General features: G+C 37.6%; 2 protein-coding genes across 7 annotated transcripts in view; one reads left to right on the top strand and one right to left on the bottom strand.

Moving 5' to 3' along the window:
- The window catches only part of LOC126354670 (uncharacterized), a 192,321-nt gene extending 170,005 nt beyond the window's left edge, over positions 1 to 22,316 (bottom strand). Inside the window, exons 1-3 of one of the 6 annotated variants that reach the window (XM_050004462.1) lie at positions 21,907 to 22,146; positions 10,768 to 10,837; positions 497 to 2,629 (exon numbers count right to left, since the gene is read on the bottom strand). In XM_050004462.1, the coding sequence (XP_049860419.1) occupies positions 497 to 1,888 (1,392 nt within the window). In that variant the 5' untranslated portion in view covers positions 1,889 to 2,629; positions 10,768 to 10,837; positions 21,907 to 22,146. Of the gene's footprint in view, positions 1 to 496; positions 2,630 to 2,728; positions 5,210 to 10,767; positions 10,838 to 21,791; positions 21,809 to 21,906 lie in introns of those variants that run through there. The other 5 variants (XM_050004465.1, XM_050004468.1, XM_050004467.1 and 2 more) reach the window with 5 other exon arrangements.
- On the top strand, positions 22,240 to 25,646 carry LOC126354671 (uncharacterized). Its single transcript, XM_050004469.1, has one exon. It carries the CDS (start codon positions 22,561 to 22,563, stop codon positions 23,251 to 23,253), a length of 693 nt encoding a protein of 230 aa, XP_049860426.1. The 5' UTR covers positions 22,240 to 22,560; the 3' UTR covers positions 23,254 to 25,646.
- The last annotated feature ends 272 nt before the right edge of the window (positions 25,647 to 25,918 follow it).

Below are 25,918 nucleotides of genomic sequence, written 5' to 3'. Positions count from 1 at the left end.
AGTCTGAAAAATGTTGTATTTATGTATGCTTATTTTTGCTAGTGGATAATTGATTTCCACTACCAGTCACCTTCAAATTAAACGGTATTGACTATCTTATGTTAATGGACAGTAGGAAACTCATGATGAGAGTTAAGCAACAATAATGTATTTTACAGTGAAGGTCAAAATTGCCCCAATATTTAAGTTTCTCTAACTATGAAATTCTAATACTCACCTACTTAAAATGAACACATTGTGTCAAATGGTTTATTAGAAACCCAAGCTTTTAAGAAACTGACTGGACACCTGCTACTATATACATTTTGCCTATACAGAAAGTATTTCATATGGAAATTCCTTAGTGAAATATAAATATTTTAAACAGTGAAGGTAACAACTTTGTGAAGGTAACAACTTTACACACACACACACACACACACACACACACACACACACACACACACACACACACACACACACACACAAGAAACAAAAGGTTTACTGAAATACATACCATGACAAACAGCAGAATGTTTTGCACATCATCAGGCTGAGGAATTGCCCCAGCAGAAATCATCATGTGAAGTAAAGATGGGAGCCATACACCTTGTGACAGAGCATTTCTGAATAAATCAGACATACTTATATCTGGCTTCATCCAATGCAATACCATCCTCTGATGTTGAGATTCACAGCATTCTGGAGGACCAGACACATCCAGCTGTAACCATGGCTCAGTCAGTGCCAAATGCATTGCATACTTTACAGCGTTTATAAGTTCCATGGGCGACACCCTGCGCAATCTCGATAATTCTTTATTATGGGTATTTTGCTTACCATGAACAGTATGCTTTCTTTCTTTATCAGGAATGTAAGATGTATCTGAGGAATCCATTTCGTTTTCACTGAAATCTATCTCTGTTAGCGCAAAAGGAGAAAATGTTTTCACTGATTCAAGTCTTCTACATTTTTTGGATAAATGGTTCTGTTGAGCTGTCTTATTATCATCTGAACAAAATATGCAATTGAAATGCCACTTTCTCTGTCTTTTTCTCTTAACTACCACATTCAAATTTTCATAAGAACTTCCATTCTCATGTAAAATGCTCAGTTTCTTACTTGATTCTAACCGAGTTGAACTCTTATTGACTGCCGCTCGGTTGGGTGAATGTTCTTGATTAATGCTGTTGTGAACAGTAATGATGTGGCAATCTTTGCACCTCTGATAAATGTTTTCTATCTGAGACCAATTATATGAATGTAAATTACTTGACAATTTGTGTAAAGATACATGCAGTTTCTTGACTAAAAATTCTGGATGCTCTGTTTTAAACTTAGACAAAAACAAAATCAGCTCAGCATCTTGTACTGCTGAGGAATCAGTAATTCCTTTGTGAAGCACTGAATCTAGAGTTGTTGTTGAATCAGAACTATCTGTAACTTGTGCTTTGGTGCAGTTGCTTTTGTTGACATCAGAACAAGAATTTGATTTAACTGCTATGTTTCTGGAAGTATATTTATTTTGATTTGATAGTTTATTGATCCTGCCAACAGTGAACAGATTTTTTCTTAACCACAGTTCAGGCAATCTTTTGAGAACAACACGTAGTTCCTTAAGTTTATGAATGGTTTGTACTCTGCTCTTCCCCAAAGATAAACTTTTACTTTTACTGGCCCTATTGGTAACATTTCCTTCCTCATTGCGAAAAACATGCAAAGATTCAATTTTTTTTTGAGAGGGTGATATTCTGCCCGTTGTGGCATCTGAACTGCTATACTGCAACACTTCAGCACAATTTATTTTGTTGTATGCCAATTCTGAACACGTTACATTATCCCTCTCTTGTACAGATTTAATCTTCTTACTGTTTGTGGCATATGAAAATTTGTTAGCAAAAATTTTCATATCAAAACTCACACTTCTAATTTAATGACGACTTTAATATTAAAAGTTCACCGATGTTCATACAAAACAGAAGTTTTTTTTATTTTGTTTTATAAATAATAATCATTTTCTTCTAAATGTAAATCAGCTAAAACTTCAATACACAATTTCTTGGTCTCTTACACTATCAAAATTTTTAGAATGTGGTATATATTCACAATAGACTGCACACAGTTTTGGTACAGCAAAAACAAAAACAATGATGTGTGGAACATTGTTTTTATACACAAGTTCTTTTTGGAACTGTCATTTTTCACTTTACTGTTGTTGAGACTTGCTTCAGAAAAAGCTAGGTTTGTGGTCTACAGGACATACTCATTACTAATAATTCAGTGCTAACACAAGAAAAACACATAACTACAGCATAAAATGTTTTCTTAAAAAAGCTATGATAAAACCATTACAGTACTTTCTCTGAACTTCAAATTATCAGGACAGTCTCACAAAATTAAAATTGTTATAATTCGTTCACAGCATACAAACAGCTGCAAAAATGATGTACTGTTCTTCAACTCTCATTAGTTCCTTTAACGCATCTCTACAATGACATGATTATCTCGAACTGTACATGTTGCAGCATGCTTCTTGGACTCAGAGTAGTTCTTTATTAGTTCAAGAGAAATTGCTGTACTGCAATCACTTAGTCACAGTGGAGAATTTGGAAGCACATCTGGCAATGTGCTGATCGGCTTGTGGTTTAAACTGTGGGGAGAAAAGAGAAACCATCATCACTACCACAAGAGACAAATACATCTCACAAAGTTCAGTAACTGAAAGCTTAGAAATAACCCTTCTATTTACCTGAAAATCACACAAAAATGGAAATAAAAATAGGTATGCATGGTGACACACTTTTTTCACTGGTTATTTGTGTTTTCTTTATTGATAATTGTTTCCCTGCATGTAATGAAACAAAGTTAGTGAAGAGAGTAAATCACTGTCATAAATATAAGGTAAATGAAATGAGAAAATAAATCTTTCTTTCCTTAAAATACATGCTGTGACAGAAAAAAGATAAACAGTTGTTTGATGTGGCATGTTAGTGTGTGACCCTCCCCTCTCCACCATTCCTTTTAACTGCATCCTTAAACTGTCACAAATTCAAACAACTAAATAGCAGTGGATTAGCAGTTTACTACAGATATTATGTTTTACACTGCCATTAAATGTTGTATATAAGGTCAGACAAAAAAGAAACTGTGGCAGCTAATTTGCATACTTATCAGTTTGTTCGGTTAGTGGTGGTAACCTTCAAGGTAGGTCTCATCTGACTCTGCACATTTGTAATTGTGCCAGCCACTGCTCAAAATACTTTTGCAATTTTGTTTTCTGTGGAGCTAAGCAGGGAACCATTTTTGCCTTCCAGAAGAGTGCTAGAACATGCCTGTAATAAACTGCTTATTCACTGTAACTGAGCTGACTGCTTTTGATGAAACTGCTTGCCGCGTGAAAACACAGTTCAGTATAGTACAATAGTTGTGTAACATCCAGTTTGTTGATAACAGAAAGTTTAATTCTTTTTTGACAGATCTTGTAGATTATGTTTTTTGCATCAAACATTACTATACACAGGAGAAGAGGAGAGAAAAGAGGGAGTAGCTGAGGGAATGGGATTATTCAGGGACTAAATATACTTATTTCTTCAATTTTCTAGATGTAAAATACCAGAACTCTTGTCAGTGAATGAGGCTGTTTTGACTTGTATTCCCTTTTTCACAATAGTTCACAGTTTAGAAAAAAATGGGCACACTTAACAGCACAAACTGAACTATTTGAAATTATCGCAGATCACAAGTTCATTTTACATTGGGATCGATTATAAAAGTTAATATGACTTGAAGTAACTTTTCTACAACTGAAACATGTCATCACTATTTAACTATGCGCTGCAGAGTAATGGAATAAGTGAAAGGAAGGATTTGAAGAGAGTTTTGGGTGAATTCATTGAAGCAACATACTGCTCCCAACACTCCCATTTCTGCTGTTTGATTAAATAATATGTTTTTCATTTATATAACTAAGATTATTCACAGAAGGGTGTCCCGTTACTCCTAGCAAATACCTGTGCGTCAAAGGCGACAAACCTATGCCCCTGCATGGTGCCAGTGGTTCATTTTGGCCTCATCGTGGCAAGGCCATGGGCATGGGCATGAGAGATGCTGCTATGTAGAGAGGTGACACCAATAGTGACGAGTAGGGATCCAGGAGGTAAAGGCGTGGGAATGCTTGAGAGTCAGTGAATGAAGTACACCATCCAACTGTGAACAACCACTTCCCCCTCCTGTCTAACCAACTAAGAACACCAATCTCTCAGCGGAGGAAATAACAGCCATCCACTACCTCGAAATATAATCTAAAATGATCATCCTCCCTCCACTGGCATGATGAATCGCAGCAACTACCTGAAGAAAGGCTCCTCAACTATCTTAACTCGACAGCTACAAACTCTGCCATAGTGATCCCATCCCAGGTGGCTGACATAACTACAATCTCTACTAAAATCCATAGGCCCTTCCCAGAACTTCTCACCTGAATTAATCTACCTTCTCCCAGCCACAACACCCTGCAACTTACCGTCCATGTGATGCCAAACGTCCACAAGCACAACAACCATTTATGCTCCATAGTAGCTGGCTACTGAGCTTCCAGTGAAAGAATTTCTGCTCTTCTTCATCAACGCCTCCAATCAATTGCCCGAGACCTAGTCTCTCACATCAAAGACACTAACTTCATCCTTCACTGCCTCTCCACCATTCCCATCTCTTTACTGGCTAGATACCCACTCATCACTGTTGATGCCACCTCCCTACACACCAATATTCCTCATGCCAATGACCTTGCCACTATCAAATACCGTATTTACTCGAATCTAAGCCGCACTTTTTTCCCGGTTTTTGTACTCCAAAACACCGCCTGCGGCTTAGAATCGAGTGCAAAGCAAGCGGAAATTCTGAAAAAAGTTGGTGGGTGCCGCCACAAGTTACTTCTGCCGTCTATTATATGTAGCGCTACACAGGCATGCTTTGTAGGCACAAAGATATATACTGGCGCCAAAACCTCTGCGTCAGGAAATAAATTTAAAAAAAAAAAAAAAAAAAAAAAAAAAAAAAAAAAAAAAAAAAAAAAAAGTGGATTTCTGCGCCCCGAGTTTCGACCACTGCATTTTCATATATTATCCAACGAAGTAAATACAAATTCCGTATTGTTCTTCTTCGAACGTAGCAGCATTTCAAAGTACTACGAAAATCCGACTGGCAAGACTGTTTGGGATGTTTGTCAATATGGCCAACTCTACGTTCTGATTTTTTTCCTATCTGTGAAAAGAGATGGTTGCTAATAGGAACTTCTATAAATTGTGAATCACATGCAGTATTCTCGTCACCATAAGAGGAATACGCATATAAACATTTTGCCATGTACTGTTTCATGTTTGCTGCTATCTCATTTAAATCCTGTCTGCCTAATAAACTACGAAACTAGAGTGAGACAACAGCAAACGCGGAAGAATATACATATCATGTCATGTTTATATTCGTATTATTCTTATGCTTAATAGTGATGCAGTCAGAAGTGAAGCACGGCAATTGACTAGATTTTTAAATTTAGGAATGACTAATTTCTGTGTAGAATGTAATGTACTAAAGAGGCGCCTGCACAGATTTTCAAACGGAGAAAAATTTTCGCTAAACTTTCGTTCAGAACATCATCTATCATACGCAGTCTATTATTTGGTTATTGTTGATCATTATCAAAGAAAGAAGCAGTGTAAGACAACAACAAATAGCAGTTTCTTGCCATTGTTTCGCTAATGAGACGATTCCTCTCTTTTTTTGTTTTTTAATTGTAGCGCGCACAAAAGCAAGCCATGCCGCGAGCGGCCACAGGCCTTAAACACGCACTATCAGAATGCGACAAACTATGCATGACACAGTACAGTAATGCATTTTCAGCTTAAGAGTGACGTAAACACCTATAGCAAAGAAAACTGTGCTTATCAGACCAAAGAAAAATAAGCAATCAATTCAAACCAGACGAAGCACGTAGGAAAGGAAGTGTACCCGTATAAATACGGACGGAGCGCCTGACGCATAACAATGGCTACCTGATAAAGAACAATGGCTACCTGATAAAGCGTAACTGCTAAGCTTACGACTCTAGCTGTATCGTCATTCATTCGGCCTAAATTGTGTCTCATATTACAATGGACAAACTTTGTTTCTATTTGGAGATGCGGCCTATAATTTTTCTCTCCCCTTGAATTTCGAGTCTCAAATTTCAGGTACAGCTTAGATTCGGGAAATTTTTTTCCCTTTATTTCGAGTCTCATTTTTCAGGTGCGGCTTAGATGCGAGTGCGGCTTCGATTCGAGTAAATACGGTAGTACCTTTCCCAACATCCTTCAGACTCCAAACCACAATCGCATTTCTTACACACCTTACCACCTATATCCTAATACACATCCACTTTTCCTTTGAAGGAAAGGTATGCAAACAAATTCATGACACAACCATGGCCAGCCAAAGGTCACCCTTCTATACCTACCTGTTTATAGTCCAACAGGAAACATTTTCAGCCTCCAAAACCTCACAACACCTAACCTGGTTCAGGTGCATTAATGATACCTTCATGACTGGATACCAAGCCAAGACTTTCTATCCTTATTCCTTCACAACCACACCACCACCTCTCCCATCAACTCCACATTAAGCTTCTCTACCTAACATGCCACATTCTTGGACATTGACATCCACCTCTCTCATTGCCACACACACACACACACACACACACACACACACACACACACACACAAAGTGCGAAAAAAATCACTCCCATACAACCAGGTCACCCTCCAATGACTTACTGTATTTTACAGACTATAATATACATTTTCTTTTTCAAAAATTGCCTCAAAAATTCAGGGGCATCTTATACTCAAAAGTAATATTAAAATGTCCCGTGTTTGACTTAAAATTCCCACCAGTCTTGAAAATGACATTATAGTCAATGCTGTGGGACCCCTAATACTTTCTCCCTCCAGTCCTACCAACACAAATGTAGGACACTGTCTAGCAAGCATAGTCCATATCAATTCAGGCAGGCTAGGAAAAACTCTTACTTTCATTGTCTCTGATGCTATTGAATTTGACATATGTTAAAATGAAGAACTAAGTAAGGAACACCTATTGTTTTTGTTTTATCCAAAAAGTAAAAAATAAAAAATATCTGCTCCGAGATACAGCCCTCCACAGATGACACTGCACATACCATTTTGAAGATGTGAATTTTGGAAAAAAAAAATATTAAAATGCTGTATCTCTAGAACAGTTCTAGATATTTTGTGTTTTTATTTGAAGGATAATTGCTTTATGATTACAAAGAAATGCTCTATTTGGACTTATTTCTCAAAGTTCTTTTACTATATAATTCTGAATTTTTTATAATTTATGGAAAAAAGTTAAAAAATGCCAATCCATAAAATTTTGATTTTTTTCTGTTGATTAGTACCATATAGTTCTACATTCCATGAAAAGGAAAGCTTCCACTTTTAGGTTGAACAGGTTTTATAAACAACTGAAATTTTTGCCTCACACAAAAACTGTTTTATTGCCACATTATCACATAATGGGATCAAAAAATCAAAACCTAGCCTTATTTAACATAATTTTAGTTTTGAAAGATGAGTAATAGACTCATTTTTTCAAGCATTTTAAATGGTTTCAAAATGTATGTGAAAGGTCCAAAGACTTAAAGGTTTCAATTTATGCAGCTTCTGTGCACTGTTTTGTACTGAAATTAGCCAGTCAATGAACTAAAAATGTGTTCCAATGGTTCAGTATCTTCCTTTGATATAGAGTGATGCCTTCCTGTTGAACCAATAGGAACTGGAGCACTTACAATCTTCAAAACATTGTGAACAGGAAGTGAACACTGATGGTATTGTTGCTGTCCTTCAGCTGGAATTTTGTTTAACTCATAACTGGTGTCTATAATTTCTGCAATCTACCAATCAGTCTGTCTCTCTCTCTCTCTCTCTCTCTCTCTCTCTCTCTCTCTCTCTCTCTCTCTCACACACACATTCCTTACACTAGAATAGTTTGTTTGCACCATTCTTTTTTTTTCTGTTCAAGGAATTCTTCGATTTCCTCTTTCGACAAAAGAATGAGAGCTGTGGATGTGTGAGATTTAATGACTCTCATAAAATCCTCAGCATTCTCAATCACAGCTGTATTTGGGCTTTAAAGATTATGCTTTGAAACATGGTGCTTCAGCAGACCTACTCCATGACAAGGCCTCTTCCCTGTGACCAGTAGCACTGTATGCCCAGTCAACTGGCACACGTGACTTACACAATTCAAACAGCTGGTAACAAATTTTAAAATGACTAGGATCACCATCAGTAATAATGACGATCTTCTCTGCCCCTGTTTGCAGCTGAAGAATTTTGCTCACTGCTAGCAAAGCATGTGTCGAGTCATGTTCTGTGTCATCACTTATAACTGCAACACTTGTGGTCTTGTTTTGAAAATATGTCACTCCTGTAGAAACTGAAACCTGGTCATTATGCCAATTATACCCGTGTAATTCTTGTGGAAGTATTACAGACCAGTTCTAAGCAAAATCACAGTGAAGCACTAAACATAGTTAATCAAAATATCCACGGGTGTACTGCCGGTCTATAGTGTCCAACGGGCACAATATTTCGGCGATAATACATGTCGCCATCATCAGGTGAACTGACGGACTGAGCTCCTGTGAACGTGCCGGCACGGAGATCCGTACGCTATGGCTGCTTCTTCAGTCTGTACACACCCTTTCACTTCTACAATTTGTTGTTACTGAAACTTATTTAGATGCTGGTGTGTTACTGCTTTCACTGAACATTTACTAAGGTCATCAATGAAACTGTCAAAGGCAACAGTTTTCTTAATTCGTTTATTTTCCTCCCTTGTCACACATGTAATTTCTGCTTCATTGTCCAGGCTAAGTGTCTGTAAAGAAAGTACTCCCTTTCCAGGGCAGTCACTACATTCTTGAAACAAACAAGTCTCTCGCTTTACCTCACAGACTCTAATGACTTCACATGCCCAACCAAGGTGTCATATGACACATACTCCAACAAATTCTTCAAAGTTACCACACAAAGATCAAAATTCGCACAGTACACACATAAACAGACATATCTAGGTGGGTGTGGAACCACCCACTTAGGTCGTAGTGCATAAAATTTTGATCTTCCAATATGTGAAGTTGTATAGTTGCTCTTATAAATAGCAAAAGTTTCTTTGATACCGCGAGTCATGTATGTCTTCACCTTCACAACTTTTCCACCTTCAACTATTAGAATCATACTGACTTTTTTGTTTGCACTCTGGTGTGAACAGTCCCATTTATCTTCCAGATAAAATGGCTGCACTATTTGAACTTTAGCTAATTCTACAGGATGACGATAATAGGGATCTGGTCTTCCAAAGACTCCTTTCACAGACCTCACATTTCTTTATTAGTCTACCATGTACTTTGATACTGATGGAATTTGGTTCAAAACTGTTTTCTTTGAAAATGTCTCTGGAATAATAGTTAAATCTTGCACCTTTTCACTGTACGATGCACAATATTCAACAGTTGAATTGATATCTTTGAAAAATTCCTGGCAAGAGGTGCAAGAGTGCTTTGATTCATTTTCTTCTGAGACGGAATTTCTACTTTGAAGAGTGTGGTCAGTTTTGCTGTAGTGTATTCATCCATACTTTTAGTAATTTCTCTACACATTCTTGATGAATAGAGCTTATGACTCGACTTCACTGACCATGGTTTCTCAACAGGACTAACACCTACCTCTGTAGTTGATTGATTCAGGATATTTAATTCTCCCTCTACTGATGCAAAATCGGCATCATCTGCACCATGGTAGTCTTCACCTTGTTCAGATACTGTCATTGTTGTTATTCTGTCAAAACATTTAGAACACAAAGTCGTCACTGGAAACATCTTCACTTTGAAACAGTCTTCAAATAAGAATGCTGATTCTCAACCTGAAAGAAGTCTGTTTTTTGTTTGTCTTTTGTATCACTATTTTATGGATATGCAAATAGTCAGCACACTTCACTCTCCTGTGGCCCCAGTAGCAAGACATTTCAAACAGTCCTTTTCACAAAACAACTGCAACTGTGTCAACTGGCAAATCCTTCACAAAAACACTGAACTTGCTGGATGGTCTCAGATTTCTTAGACGCCTCTTCACTTAAAAGTGGAAGCTCTCCTTCACAGAGAATATTAATCGACAGAAAACAAAAAAAAATCTAACTTTTCTGGCTTGGCATTGTTAAAAAAAAATTTGTAAATTATTAGAAATTTCAAAATAAAATAACTTTGACAGATAAGTTCAAACTAAGGATACCAATGTAATCATAAAGCAATTATCTTTTAAATAAAAAAAAACTAACAAAATATCTACAACTATTACAGAGATGCAGCATTTTAATAATTTTTCCTAAGTTCACATTTTCAAAATGGTGTCCGCAGTGTCATCTTTGGAGGCTTGTATTCAGGACAGGAATTTTGTTGGAGAAAACAAATTATCTGTTTCTTACTCCTGAATTTTAACATTTGCTAAATTCAATAACATCCGAGGCTAAGAAGTGATACAGATTAGCTGAGTATATGATGCATCATTGCAGTCTACGGGGCTGGAGAACTAATTGAAAGTGATTTGTATTGTCAGCAACAGTACTATATTTTTGTTAGTAGCTAGTTTTGTAATGGAAAAAATTAAAGGTATTCATACGATGCAGGCTATACACTGAAAGTAATAGCATATGCAGAAGAATATGTAAACAGACCAGCTGAGAAGCATTTCATTCCTCCACCACCAGAAAAACCACTCGCAACTGGTGGGCTAGTAAAGAAGAACTGAAAAAAAAAAGGTAAGACTTAATGTGCAAATAAAGAACTGAATGCATTATGGCCAAAACTAGATTATGTACTGAAATGGATTCAAGGACATTGTCAAGCCGGCATTGAAATTAATACAAAAATGCTTCAAATACATGCTCTCAAGCTAGCTCCACAGTGGAGTTTCACAGACTAAGGGTGGAGTTGGTTGTGCTACAAGTTTGTGAAGCCTCATGGACTTTGCGAGTCAATCAAAATCAAAATCAAAATACCTCACAAAATGCTACAAGAGTATGAAGAGAAAATATCTTTCCATCACTTTATTATTCAACATCAAAAGAAAATCAATGTGGAACTAAGCCAATGGACAAAACTCCTCCGACATTTCATGTTCTGAGTAACAGAGCTCTTGCCATCAAAGGAGCTACAACTGTAAATACAAAAACAAGTGGACATAAAAAAGTACTACACTGGTGTTCTTTCATGCTGTGCTGATGGCACTAAACTTAAGCCAGTTATCATATTCAAGTGCGAAATAATGTCAAAACCTTCTGAAATACCTCCAAGTGATTGTGTTCACATACATGACGAGAGTTGGATGGACGAGACTTGTATGAAATTATGGATTAACAGGGTATGGGAAAGAAAGAAAGGTGCTTTATTGAAGAAGAGATGTCTTCTTGTGCTTGATTAGTTTAGTAGGCAGTTATTTGAAAAATTCTGTGAATGATTAATTGAGACAGGGATATACAGAGCTTGCTGTTATTCCGGGAGGACTTTCTTCACAACTGTAAGCTCTTGATGTATCAATAAATAAACCATTTGAAGTGTATACGAGAGAGGTTTTGCACAAATGGATGACGGATAAAAGCCAAAATGAATTCATATTAAAGGGAGCTTTTAAACGACCTACAGTCAAACGTGTGTCACTGAATAAAATAGTCGTGGTCTAAGAGTGACAGAAGAAATTGTCATTAAACCTTTCACAGCATAAGCAGCACTCTCAATGACAATGAAGAAGAAGAAGAAGAAGAAGAAGAAGAAGAAGAAGTAGAAGTAGTAGAAGTAGTAGAAGAAGTAGAAGAAGTAGAAGAAGTAGAAGAAGTAGAAGAAGTAGAAGAAGTAGAAGAAGTAGTAGTATTACAGATGACAATTTTCAGGGATTTTAAAAGTCAGTTCAAAAATATTTTTTAATCTCACTTTGCAGTCTAAAAAGTAGTTTTTTTCCTACTTAAATATTACGGTGTGTCTCTACAGTGTATGCATTGACGAGGACTCCTTTGCTGAGGTCTTAAAAAGGCCTTCACAGGCAGGCAACATCCCCCCCCCCCCCTCCACCCCCAACCTCCTCTGAAACCTAGTATGCAAACAGGCATCGCATGTCATATCTCCCCCCCCCCCCCTCACACACACACACACACACACACACACACACACACACACACACACACACACACACACACACACAATCCTCCCACCACCCCCAAGAAGTAACTACAAAGAAGCATCCCCCCCACCCCTTATTTCTCATTATCACTCTGAACTGGAGGAACTGAACAATAAACTTTGTCAGAACTTTGATTCTCTCTCATCATCCCCAGAAATGAGGCACATTCTACCAAAGATCATTCCCACCCCAGCTAAAGTGGTGGGCCATCACCCACCCAACACCCTAGCCCATCCCTATGCCACTTCCAATTCCAACCCCTTGCCACAGGAATCTACCCATCCTGTAGTTCGTAATCCAGTCCTGTCACAAGCTTATCCTACCCCATCAGTGGCTGGGCCACCTGTGAAAGCAGCCATGTGATATAGCAACTCACTTGCAAACACCGCACTGCTTTTTATGCATGAATGCTGACCAGTTGTCCATCAGGATGACTAGTGACTGCCAAACTCTCACCAAGAACAACGTTGAACACCCAGTGACATAACATGCCAAGTTTCACTGGCTGCTTCACAACCTGATCCATCTGGATTCTTCCCTCCAACATCATCTCTGAACTATGCAGATAAGAGCTATTCTCACAACACATCCTTCACTCCCGTAATTGTTCTGGCCCCAGTCTCTGGTAATCCGTTGTTTCCAAACTGTCTCCTGAAAGTTTACCCTCTCTCCATCCTGTCACTGCCTCACAATACATGTCCTCACATCGTCTTCAGTGTGTGCCTCTTCCCACCAGCTCTGACAATCAGCGCATTACTTCCTAGCTCATGTACCTAACTCCCCACCCGCCGCATCAATATTTGGGAAACTTGGTTCCTCCTTCCAAGCCACTGGCCGACCCAACCCCCAATCCCTCTCCCTGCCTCCCGGGTAAGAGGCTGAGTGGATCATTATACATATTGATGCACTTGCTCCTTTCCTTCAATGATAATTATTTGTATGTGGGATCAGTTAAAATACAGGACGACAATGTTCTGCAGAGCATCCATCTCTCCAGCAACTCCAGAGATGGAGGACCACTACCTAAATCAGCTGAGGGGTACCCAATCATGCAGTATGGGTAGGGTTTAAGGGAGTTGGGAACTTCTTCCTTGAATGGTTTCATGATTTATAAAAGAGTCATGACTTAACAGAGGCTTGATACCATATCCACTGCATAAGCCGTTCATATGGCCTTCATAGTTTGACAAGCTGTTAAAGGTCTTTTATTCCCATATTTCCTTCTAAAAATAAAATAAAAATTTGGGCAAACCTGTGTTCTGGAAGGTGATGGCTCTGAACAGCTTGGTACAAAAAGAGATTGTTCACAAGGGCAATGACTGTGAGGAGTTTTGCTACAATTTACACACACATTTTCTGAAGTATGGTGGGATGATGTGTAATCGAGACAAAAATCAGAAGAACCTTATGGGGGGTGGAAAGCAATCTGAAGAGTTTGTCCACATACGGAGCACCCTCTCCTTCAGCATAAGAATGCCAGTCCATACACAAGTGCTGCAAAATCTGCCACAATCTGACACCTTGAGATTACTGTCATCAATCACTGTCCACACAGTCCTGACTCGGTACTATCCTATTTTCAACCGTTTCCGGAACTTAAGTAACTTCGAGGTCTTCTCTTTAATAAGGATGAAGCAGTGCAAGAAAAGTTGAGGTTGCGGCTCCATCAATAAAGGCAGTCATTCTGCAGTGACAGTGTCAACAAACTGGACTCTCATGAAGGGAAATGTATTTTTCACCATACTAACTTAAGTTGAGAAGACATGAAGAATAAAGATGTAGAACATTAACAACACTTATTTTATTTAAAAAGCGTTAAGAGTTTTCACATAAAAAACTTGAAGGCCTTACTTTTCAGTATGCCCTAATCTTTAACTAGGTATGGAATGTATACAAAACAGACAGGTTAGATGTCATAAGGAGGGAAGTGTTGATTACACTTAAAAAGGTCAAAACCCCCCCCCCCCCCCACACACACACACACACACACACACACACACACACACACACACACACACACCACACACACACACACACACACACACACACACACACACACACACAGTGAAATTGTGGACTTTGTAGCTACAAACAGGCTTGACCCTACTGTCTGTGTCACTATAGTGACAAGGACTAGTGATCATGATTATTTTGTAGCAGTGGTTACTCAAGTTAATAAATGCACCGCAAAAGCTGCGAGAGTTTTCATGCTGGAAATTGTGGATAAGCAATTGTTAGCATCCTCCTTAGGCAGTAAACAGATTAGTTGCCAAGGGCTTAAACCACAAAAGGTACGAGTTCCAGCCTGGGAAATGGTATTAAACGAACAAGTAGTTCGACAACAACATACAACACCCTGGTGCGTAAAAGATTCATTCATCAATCAGATGTGTTCAAAAAGCGTCACACTGTAGATTGAGGATAAGAAACTGAAAAGTTATTTCACCATATTGTCTAATAAATTGAGCGTCTATTAAATTGGTAGCTGGAGGTGACATGGATAAGGGAAGGGGAAATAAGGAAGCATCCGATTCCACCCCTCTGCTTTGACCTATGACATAACCAATATGACGGAAATGGCTATTTTAAGCATCTCCAATATGGCATCTATGATATCACTACATACACATGCCAACAAACACAAAAATATGTATAAATAAAACTGTTGTTATTGACCTTGAAATAAACACGCAGTTACCGTTTGAAAGTGAACATAAATGCTTTTATTAACACCTACAGAATAAATGTAACACAAGGATAGGCAAAACACAACCATGTAATAGGAATGTCTATAAAAGCATTTGTAGCAACTGCGGCAAAGATAAATATGTAGCAGAGGCATCAATTCTAAATTCCAACACCCCCACTAGAAGTTATGTCTCTCAGTACTTCATTCTCTGAGTCCAGATTCTTGTGTTAGTTACTGATGTCTGGTTCTTGGCAGTGGTTTTGTCGTCATATCTGCAAGCATTGCATTTGTGGAAATTTGCTCCACTGTGATTTCTCCTGTATCTATCTTTACCCTGATGAAATGATGCCTGGTGTCAATGTGTTTAGTGCAACCTTTGTATCCACTTGTCTTTGACAGATCAGCTGCACCTTTGTTGCCGCAAAACAATCTTATCGGGCCTTCTTGTGGGAAAAGGGATCTCTCTCTCTGCAGACGTTGCAGCCAAAGTGCTTCCTGACATGCAGAAGTTAAAGCCATATATTCTGCTTCTGTCGTCGAGAGAGCTACTGTTGGTGTTTTTTTTTTTTTGTTTTTTACTATGCCATGATACTGCTGCACCTTGTGACAAATAAAAAACCAGTGGTTGATTTTCTGTCTCTTATGTCCCAGCACCCAGTCAGCATAAGTATAACCTGCGATGTCATGATCTTCCTTGGAAAATTGTAGCTTGAAGTCTTTATTTCCCTTTATATACCTTAGGATTCGCTTTACAGCTTGCCAGTTGGACATTCCAGGGTTATTATTAAACCGACTCCAATTGTGTACGCTAGATCTGGTCTAGTACCTAGTTGTGCATACATTAAGCTACCTATGGCTTCTTTATATGGGACTTTATGGCATCTCTTTTTCTCTCTCTGTTTTTTGGGCTCATTTCGTGAGTTAATACTTGGTTATTGTCAAGCGGAGTGGATACTGGATTACTGTATTCCATTTATACTTCCGTAAAATCTGATTTATATAATGAGTCTGATCCAACCATAAAAGTCCAAGCTTATGATCTCATCACTCGGATCCTTACACAATTGGAAACTTCTCCAAGGTCCTTTAAGTTGTTCCTTTAGTTTTCTTTAAATGCAATTTTCAGTTGCATATTGTTACAAAATATGAGCCTGCCATCTACATAAATAACTACAATTAATATATCGATTCCTTCGTTTCTGTGATAAACACATGGATCAGCGTTGGACCTGCTGAAATTTAGACTTAGTAGAACTTTGTCCAGTTTGATATTACAACATCGACTTCCCTGTTTAAGTCCGTACACTGCTTTCTCGAGTCTTAATACCTTCATGTTTGACAGATTTTGTCACATAGTCAACTGTGAGAATTTTAACAAATTTCTTCTTTTAAATCACCTTGCAAAAAAAACTGTCACCACATCACAATGATCAATGTCCAAGTCATATTTATCAGCTAGACTAAAATATCTGAGTGAATTGTATCATATCACTGGTGAGTATGTTTCTCCATAGTCTAAAGCTTTAACTTGTGAACATTGCTTAACTAAAAGTCGAGCTTTATGGCTAATTATCTGTCCTTGTAAGTCTCATTTTATCTTAAAGACAACCCTAGCATCAATCATTTTTTTGACTTGAGGCAGGATAGCTGATTCCCAAATTTTATTTTCCGCATGTGACTTCAATTCTTCTTCTATTGCTTGAAATCATTTCTCTGAATCCTTGGATTGCAAAGCTGCTTCCAAAGTTAATGGCTCTGATTCTTGTGAATCTTCTTTAGTACAATAGGTCACATAATCATCCACCTGCTTTGGTATGGGTATTCTAGAAGATCTTCTGACAAGGGAACCTCCCCATCACACCCCCCTTCAGATTTAGTTATAAGTTAGCACAGTGAATAGGCCTGAACACAGATCAATCGAGAAAACAGGAAGAAGTTGTGTGGAACTATGAAAAAAAATAAGCAAAATATACGAACTGAGTAGTCCATACGCATGACAGGCAACATCAAGGATAGTCTGAGCTCAGGAGCACCGTGGTCCTGTGGTTAGCATGAGCAGCTGCGGAACGAGAGGTCCTTGGTGTTCCCTCGAGTGAAAAGTTTAATTACTTTATTTTCGCAAATTTATGATCTGTTCGTTCGTTCATTGCCATCTCTGTTCACTGTAATAAGTTTAGTGTATGTGTTCTGCGACTGCACCGTGCGATTAGTAGACGAAAGGACATGCCTCTCCAATGGGAACTGAAAACATTTGATCACAAGGTCATAGGTCAACCGATTCCTCCCCAGGAAAATACATCTGATATATTCTATATGACACTGGTGACGGCATGTGGGTAACATGACAGGAATATGTTGTCGACCCACCTAACTTTTACACTTAGCGAATGGGTAAAAAGATTCTTCTACCTTGCCCAATTTAGGTTTTCTTGTGGATGTGATAATCACTCCCAAAAAAGTGATCGCATCGGATGAACGGACGGATGGACAGATAATTGTCTGAAAATTAAAAAACCTTTCACTCGAGGGAAGACTTTAACCAAGGACCTCTCGCTCCGCAGCTGCTCACACTAACCACGGGACCACGGCACTTGTGAGCTCACGCTCTCTTTAATGTTGCCTATCTTGTGTATGGACTACTCAGTTTGTATATTTTGCTTATTTTTTCCATAGTTCCACACAACTTCCTTTTTTTTTTTTCGATTGACCTGTGTTCAGTTTTTCAAGCCCTATCCACTGTGCCAACATAACTAAATCTGAGGGGGGTGCAATGGGGAGGTCCCTAGTGAGCACTTGTTGAGGAAGTTCAGATTCTTCTATTTCGACAGCCTGTTTCTTCTGAAATGCTGTTATCTGATATGTTGTTCCTTGAGCCATCTTTAATCATCATGTTCTCCTTATTTGTAAACAGAATAGATATCTGATGATCACCTGTTCCTGGCTTATTATTCTTTTTAATTATTTCTTCTTTAAATATCACGTCTCTGGATTTAATGATTTTTTGTTGAACTGGATGGAACAACCGATATGCCTTGTTGTCTTCACAGTATCCGATGAGTATGCACTGAACACATTTCTTGTCCCACTGGCGCCTAATGGTTTATGGTACGAGTACAAATGCCTTACTGCCGAATAAGCTTAGATGTCTGAAGTCATGTTTCTTTCCTGAGAAAGTTTCCTCTTGCGTTATGTTGTTCAAAGCTTTTGTCGGTTATCTGTTAATGAGATAAACTGCGGTGGAGGCTGCTTCTCCCCAAAAATTCATAGGTAATTTCGCTTCAAATAACGTATCTTGCCTTTTCCACGATTGTTCTATTGTACCTTTCTGCAACACCCTTTCGTTCTGGAGTGTAGGGAACAGTAGTTAAATGTTCAACTCCTCCTTCCCTTAAAAACTTCGTCAGTCTCATTTACAAAGTCTTTTTTATTATCAGTTCGCAAGATACAAAGCCTTTCACCTGTGATTCTCTATGAACTTTTTAAAATTGTGTATAATGTCAGGTACTTGGTATTTATTGCTGACAGATACAAAAAAATCTTTCAGGAGAAATAATCAGAGTTAGAAAATATTTAACTCCACCAATCGATGTGGTTTGCATGGGTCCACACAAATTTGAATGCACTAACTCCAAAATTCTTTTAGGTCTACAAGTGGAGTGTGGAAAGGAGAATCTAGTTTGCGTACCTTCTATGCATGTAATGCACGGAGTGTTGACGGCTCCTTTATATTTGATTCCATTAGCCAAACCGTTACGTAATTTTTCCATCGCATCTGAGTGTAGGTGGCCTAATCTTCTGTGCCATAGATTCGCATCAACAATAGACATGGATACATATTTTGTTCCTGCACTGCGATCACTGGGTTGGTCCAGCCTATACATTCTGTAGATTAACAATGCTGTAGCTATCACTTACTTCCCTGTATCTCAAATGCGACAGCCTCTACTGTCAAAAATGACTGAGTGACCCTGTTGCACTATTTTGCTTACGGAAAGTAAATTTGTACTCAGCTGAGAAACAAAGTACATCCGTCACATTAATATTTATTCTCTCTCGGCCTGCCACAGCTTTAATATGCATGCAACCTGTCCCTTTAAGAGGTAAATTTTCATTGATGGCTACAACCACTTGTGAACTGGGAACTGACGCTACAAAATTTAAATCATATGCACCAGAAGCCACAAACCACTCTGTGTACAGCTTTAGTTGACAGTGGCATCATGAAGAATTTCTTGTAACTGGTTTCTTTAATTACTGATTTTTCGCTTGCCTTGTTTCTACTGTGACAATTTTTCGCTGTGTGTCCATACTTGTTGCAGATGTACCATCTCGGACCTTTGGGATTGTGGTGTGAGCTGATTTGCTTTTATTTTTTTAGTCGCCTGGAGCGCCACACGATTAACATGAGTAGCCACACGCTTCATTCTTTACTTCTTGTAGCAATTTGTTTTTAATGGAATCACCCATTATTGGCATGTAGGAGTTCTCTAAACCCATTATCATTAGTTTGTACTCATTAGGCAGCCCAGCTAACAAGATACATCCTACCCACTCGTCTTTCATAAATTTATTTGATGTTGAAATTATTCTTGACACATATTCTTCCACAGATACACAGTTCTCGAATCGTGTCATTAAAAGCGTACTCAACAAGCCTATTCTTCAATAAAGTCCTGAATCCTCATAAGTTTGTTTTAATTTATCCCACAATTCTTTTGCAGATAACTTTCTCTGCAGATGCACATAAATATCGGGATCAACTGATAAGATTATTTTTGCTGTTGCGGTACATATACTAACTTCATCTTTGATCTCACCCATTATATACTGCCACAATTGTTCGTTCTGTAAATAAGTTTTCATTGCAAATTGCCATGTATTGTAATTTTCTCTTCCTTTCAGTTTTTCAATTAACGGCAACAAATTAGCATTGACTGAACTCTTACCGGAATTCTGTACCTGCGACGAAAAAAATGTTTTTACTCACTTCAAATAAACTGCTGGGAGACTGTGCCTGGGCCCATAACCTGTTGTTATTGAACTTTAAAGAAACACACAGTTAAGGTTTGAAACTGAACATAAATGCTTTTATTAACATGCACAGAACAAATGTAACAAGGATAGGCAAAACACAACCATGTAAATAGGAACATCTATAAGATCAACCATAGCAACTGCGGCAAAGATAAATATGTGGCAGAGGCATCGATTCTAAATTCCAACAAAGACAATAACATCTCCATACAAAAATACAATCAAACTAATGAGATAACTGTGGAAAATTGGGGGGGGGGGGGGGGGGTTGGTTAGGGAGAGAACAAGCTTAAAAAAAAAAAAAATAAAAAAATAAAAAAAAATAAAAAAAAATTAAAAAATAAAAAAAATTCCACGCACACCCTATGATACCAAAACACACAAGAAGGAAAAAAGTAAATAAGTAAATTTACAAAAATCTGCAAGAATCTGACTTCCGTTGACGATACCAAAACACCAATACCTGCAGCAAAAAACTAACAAAACTGGAGTCAAGACATTTACCTTGACCACAGCTTACGGTACTAACACGTGTGTACCCACATATAAAAATAGCAAGAGTAGTAATCTTCATGCATCACAGTGCACATAACTGAATATGAATGAAAATTTGTGAATGAAATCTTAAAACGTATTTATACAAACTACATAAGAAATGATAAGCTTCAGATGTTTCTGTGATAATCATAAAAAGAAAAAAGCTATTAGAAAGGTGGTCTCTGAGTTTAGACCACTATGTTCACATCATAAACTCAGTTAACAATCCAACATATGCATTCCATTGATGCAATAATAAGCAAATAACAAATCTACACTACATTGGAGTAAAGTGAATTTGGAAAATAGCATCCATTCACATCATTCTGTTATCTCCTGACAAAATAAACTGTGGATACAGCTGCACAATTCCTGCTGACCACCACCCAACAGATCCAACAGATACTTAGTATATTTATGTTAACCACTACAGATTCTTCAGAAATTTGCATATGAGGATCAAGTCATACCAAATGTAAACAATACTTTTAAGAGTCAACACGACATAAAACAATTAGGAATCACATTCAATTACAACGAAATTCCCACAGAATTTTATTATTATGCTTTCACAACACACACAGACAATGATTTTTGACTGACTCTGGTGGCGTGTGTGAGCTCACGATGGGTAAAAAGTTATATAGTGGACCCCATTGCATTTTTTGTACTTTATATGCAATATATGTGCAAAATGTGTGTACCAATACATCATTATATAACGTGTTCTCTGGGTGACACAGCATACACAGCCTATCTGTCACTCAGGTTGTTTGACAATGGTTCTCTAGCCAGCTGAGCAATGCTCTCCAGTGTGATTCACCTGCCCTACTGCCTCAAGACTTTTGGGCACACAGCTGAATCACGCAACTTGTCATTGTCCTTCCTCATCTGAATTAACATGAAGCCTTCATAGATTCTTAAATACAAAGAGATCCTCAAAAGTTTTAGGAGACATTATACCAACTCATGCAAAAGAACAACTTCCAGTAATTACAGGAATATGTCACACTGATTACACCGTTTAAATGCAAACACATCTGAACTCATAGCAATTGGGAATATTATAATAAGTTACGCCAGGACAAAGATGTCAATAACAACTCGAAGTTGGTCTAGATTTAGAAATGCACTGCGGCGCCGGCAACGTTAAAGCCTACACTATTACTGGGTCGTATTCAACCAGATTCGTCAAAATCTCAATTGCGTGGTAATACGTTAAGTACTTTGACAGGAGCAAGTCAACATATGTGTTTTCGAATTACCTTCACATTTTCTCACAATACACTATTGCGATGACCCGTAAATACAAGGACATAAAAAAATGGACACGGCGCTCAGACACTTCGAAATAGCACAAAATGTGTAAAAAATACTTACTTTCATACAACAAATCAGAGAGTGTCAACACTAAACGCGGAACATTAAATAAGAGGCAATTCATAATCCACCGCCATCGCCATGTCAACTTGGAGTTTGTTGGTCGATATGTAGCAAATTCAATGGATGACACTTCGCAAGTGTAAGAATATTTCTTTTTGAAACACTTTCTTGTGCATTTGATAATATAATAACAATAATTTTGTAATAGATCTCTGAATAACCGTGTGTGAATTTAAAATTTATACATACACGTCATACAATTCGATTCTTTGAAGTACATTGTTTTCTAACAAATGACATTCAGAGTATTTGCTAGTTTCAGTACACTGATTTTAATATGCTCATCTAATATAACATGAATTTTTGATTTGATTTTTTGAGACTTTCTCTTCTACCTAAACGATGATAGAGACGTGAAACTAAACGATGCTTGGTACATATTTGGAATTAATGTCTCTGTTTTAGTCAAGTGAATAACGTCTGTAATGTGTTGATTGTCGAAGACAGTGTATGTTTTGGAGAAAAGTGGAAAGAAGACGTTGAAAACTATTAATGCGTGTTACATTATTTACTACATAATAAAAATTATGTACCGTGGATAGAGCGAATAGTAGTATTTACTCACACCTAATTACTACTTAAGTTCGTAAGATGCAGGATTGTAAGTTCTATATAAGAAGCACAAATACTGACTTTGTAGAAAAGCAGCGAAACATATTAAATTTAATAAACGCATTTGATCAGGAGAAACATGAAAAGGAAAAGGAAGATCCTGACAGGAGTTGTGCGGAGCCTATGGAAGTCGACAGCACATGTGAAAGAGTGTCACTGAAGAGGAAAAGATCAGAAACGAAACATTTCAGAGGTAAAGAGAGTATTTTTAAGAAACCAATCGACTTCCCTCCTCGTTTTCGTGTTAGGGATATACCAGATCATCAAAGAAATCCGCACAAATGGGTGAAGTATACTCTCGGGGATGTGTCGCCAGACGATATGACAAATCAGTCTAATACAGCTGCTGCTCTGTCATTTCTTCGAGAGTTGGAAGAAAGGAAACAGAAACAAACTCCAGAAGGTAACAAAGAGGAAGTCAGACGAATCATTTTCAAACCTTCACATCAGGTCGCAAAGAAAACAAGTGAACAACTGGTAGAAGAAACTTCGAATGCAAGTAGAACAGAGTGTTTAAAGACTTCAGTTTTCAGGAGCTCCAAACTCGTGATGCCAGAATACGTTGTTGGGATGGAAAAGAAAACTAGGCCAAAAAAGATCAAAAAAGACAATTCTCAATCCACTCTAAGAAAAGTGTCACTTAATCACTTGTACGAAAATGAAGATGAATGAACAGAACATAACGTGTAATTCCTTGTGTATGAATTACGCATTCAGATTGTGTGTGTGTGTGTGAGACATGGATATAGTCAATACAAGTCGTCCTGAAGTAGTAGTGATTAACAGATATTTTGAGTAAGTGAAATATGTTAAAGAAATGCTTTTTAATGCAGAAGTAAACCTGTATGTAGCATGTTGAGTCACATATTTTATTTTACCTGACAAGTTGACAGTTTTGATGCTTGTCTGTGTTTTACTTTCCTGTTTGACTTTGTGTAAAACTTCCTAAAATACTGGTATAGTAGTTTATCCTACAGAGTCGCACTACATGTATTGTTTTATAAAAGGCAGCTGATCACTTTAAGTGTCACAGGTGGCTTGTAAGTGTTTGTGAGTCAAAATCGTACCGAAATAATGTTGACTGGAGATTCTGTTCTTTACCATCAAAACAAGGAATTTTTGCAAAAATGGAGTTAAATACTGCTAGAACACCGCCATTTTTTTATCAGTTTATATGTGATTTCAAATGAAAGGTAGCCTAAATAACTGATTGTTTGTACCTGGATTTTAAGCAGACAAATAGGCTATTGTTGTTTCTCTTGTGTAATGTTACACAACACATCACTTAAAATAAAATAAAATTTGCAACTGCAAACTCGTGTGATAAGAGTCTGCAGAAATGTGTTAATATGGTTATAATGGTGATTCAGCAGACTCTTACATCAGTTGCCAGCCTATCGCATTATAATTCAATGTGTGACAAATTAGTTTAAGTTTGTGCTGCGTAAATATTACAATATAAACTTTGCCTTGATAGCATTTGGTACATGATCTTTTATCTCAATGGTGCTAAATGGTTTGGCACAAGGGAATGAAGACCTCCTTTAAAATTGATTCAGCAATAATGAATGAGATAAGTGGGCGAATAAGGTGAAAATTTGTTTTTCAATGAAACGCACAATCCTCCTTAACTGGGGGACAGTAGTGCAACTTCAAGAATTTTTACATGGCCTTCATAATATCTTATTCATGGTTTGGAGCAACATTAGTTTTTCCTCAGCCCCCTGCACTTTTTTCCTTTTTGATGTCCATATTATGGTGAGGAAATGTGTATATGTGGAAAAGCTAGGGATTAAAACTTGTTTTAATTATAGGTACGTAAACTGGGGTCCAGTTTTATTAACTGGTTATCGATATCAGTAAGTTACTTTTTTGGGAGGTATTACTGTTATTAGTATCATCTTACTACACCTGTTTTTATAGTATTCTGTGAGTATTTCATTACACTTTTATGGTCTTTACTCGAAACTTCACACAAAGTCTCAAGCTTACAATTACAAGCATTCCATTTATATTAAATGTAAGGTGGAAAAGGCTTTGCAATTACTTATACACACCTTGTTGTCATTGTGATGGACGCTACCTAGTGGGATGCCTCGGAGCATATCATAAATACTTCAGTGCCTAGTGTAAAACCTAAATTTGGAGAGATTTTTGGCCCAATCGTTTCGGCAGTCCTGTCATTTGCACTGTGACAATTGAAACTTTTAGAGATTGAGCAGTCATTTGACATGATTCATATTATGATTCACTTCATAACACTACTGTTAGTTTTGCCGTAAAGTACCAGAAATGTTAGCAAAACTTTACATCTATATTGAGTTTGCATTGTTTCGTGCACATCATGTTAGGTAGTCCCGACATATTTTTGGTCATTGGTTAAGACAGCTGATAGGTGGTGTACGCCATTACATTATCTTTAGAAGTAGTGTGGGGGGGGGGGGGGGGGCGCACACATGAAGAAACTTTCTCACTTTTGAAAGGAATTTCTCATGATTTGTTAGTGTGTGATGCAACACGTTTACATACTAATTAATTTTGTAACTCAGTTACTGAACTTCTCAGTAAGAGCATACAGAAAGAATGAAAACTGTACTGAACTGCATACTTGTAACTTTGATATTTTTTGATTGGTTTGATAACACTTTCATCACTTAAGAGTATAATATTTGTATGTGGATGACAAATTGAATAGTGTTGTATTCGAATAAGCAATTAATCTGTTAGCTGTAAACCAGGTCCTGATACCTCGACTCCCCCCCCCCCCCCCCCCCCTTGCATTGAACTACTGAGAAGTATAATTGTAATATTGACAGAGACAGCTTCATTTGATTTATTATTTATGTGTATGATGAGATACATTGTTAACAACCTCTTAATAATCAGTTGAGTACTTTCTGTTTTATGTTGCATTTTTATTGAGGAGACTTGCTATGTTTATTTTTATGCAAAAGAAATTAATTTCTAGACACTGATGTACGAAATGTATCAGATGTGTATAAATGTTAGTAATAAACTCATATGTGCTGTAGTATATTCAGAAATAATCAGCCTTGAAACACTGAGAGGTTTGTGTATCTGCTTGTTGTAACAGCTCCTCTATCCATCAGAAATTAACGATGATCACTCTCTCTTATATTTTTAGATACAGTTGCTTTCAGGATAATATATAAAAAACAAAGATTCCATGACTTACCAAGCGGGAAAGTGCTGGTAGATAGGCACAATAATAAAACACACACCCAAAATTTCGAGCTTTCGCAACCGGCGGTTGCTTCATCAGAAAAGAGGGAAGGAGAAGGAAAGATGAAAGGATGTGTGTTTTAAGGGAGAGGGT

This window comes from Schistocerca gregaria, chromosome 3 (assembly GCF_023897955.1).
Source record: "Schistocerca gregaria isolate iqSchGreg1 chromosome 3, iqSchGreg1.2, whole genome shotgun sequence".
NCBI lineage: Eukaryota > Metazoa > Arthropoda > Insecta > Orthoptera > Acrididae > Schistocerca > Schistocerca gregaria.
The sequence above is the reverse complement of the archived record's forward strand: the minus strand, read 5'-3'. Positions and strand labels throughout refer to the sequence as shown.

What these genes read in the sequence shown, in the direction of transcription:
- LOC126354671 (XM_050004469.1), top strand. Translation starts at nt 22,561, where the DNA reads ATGCAGGATTGTAAGTTCTATATAAGAAGCACAAATACTGACTTTGTA.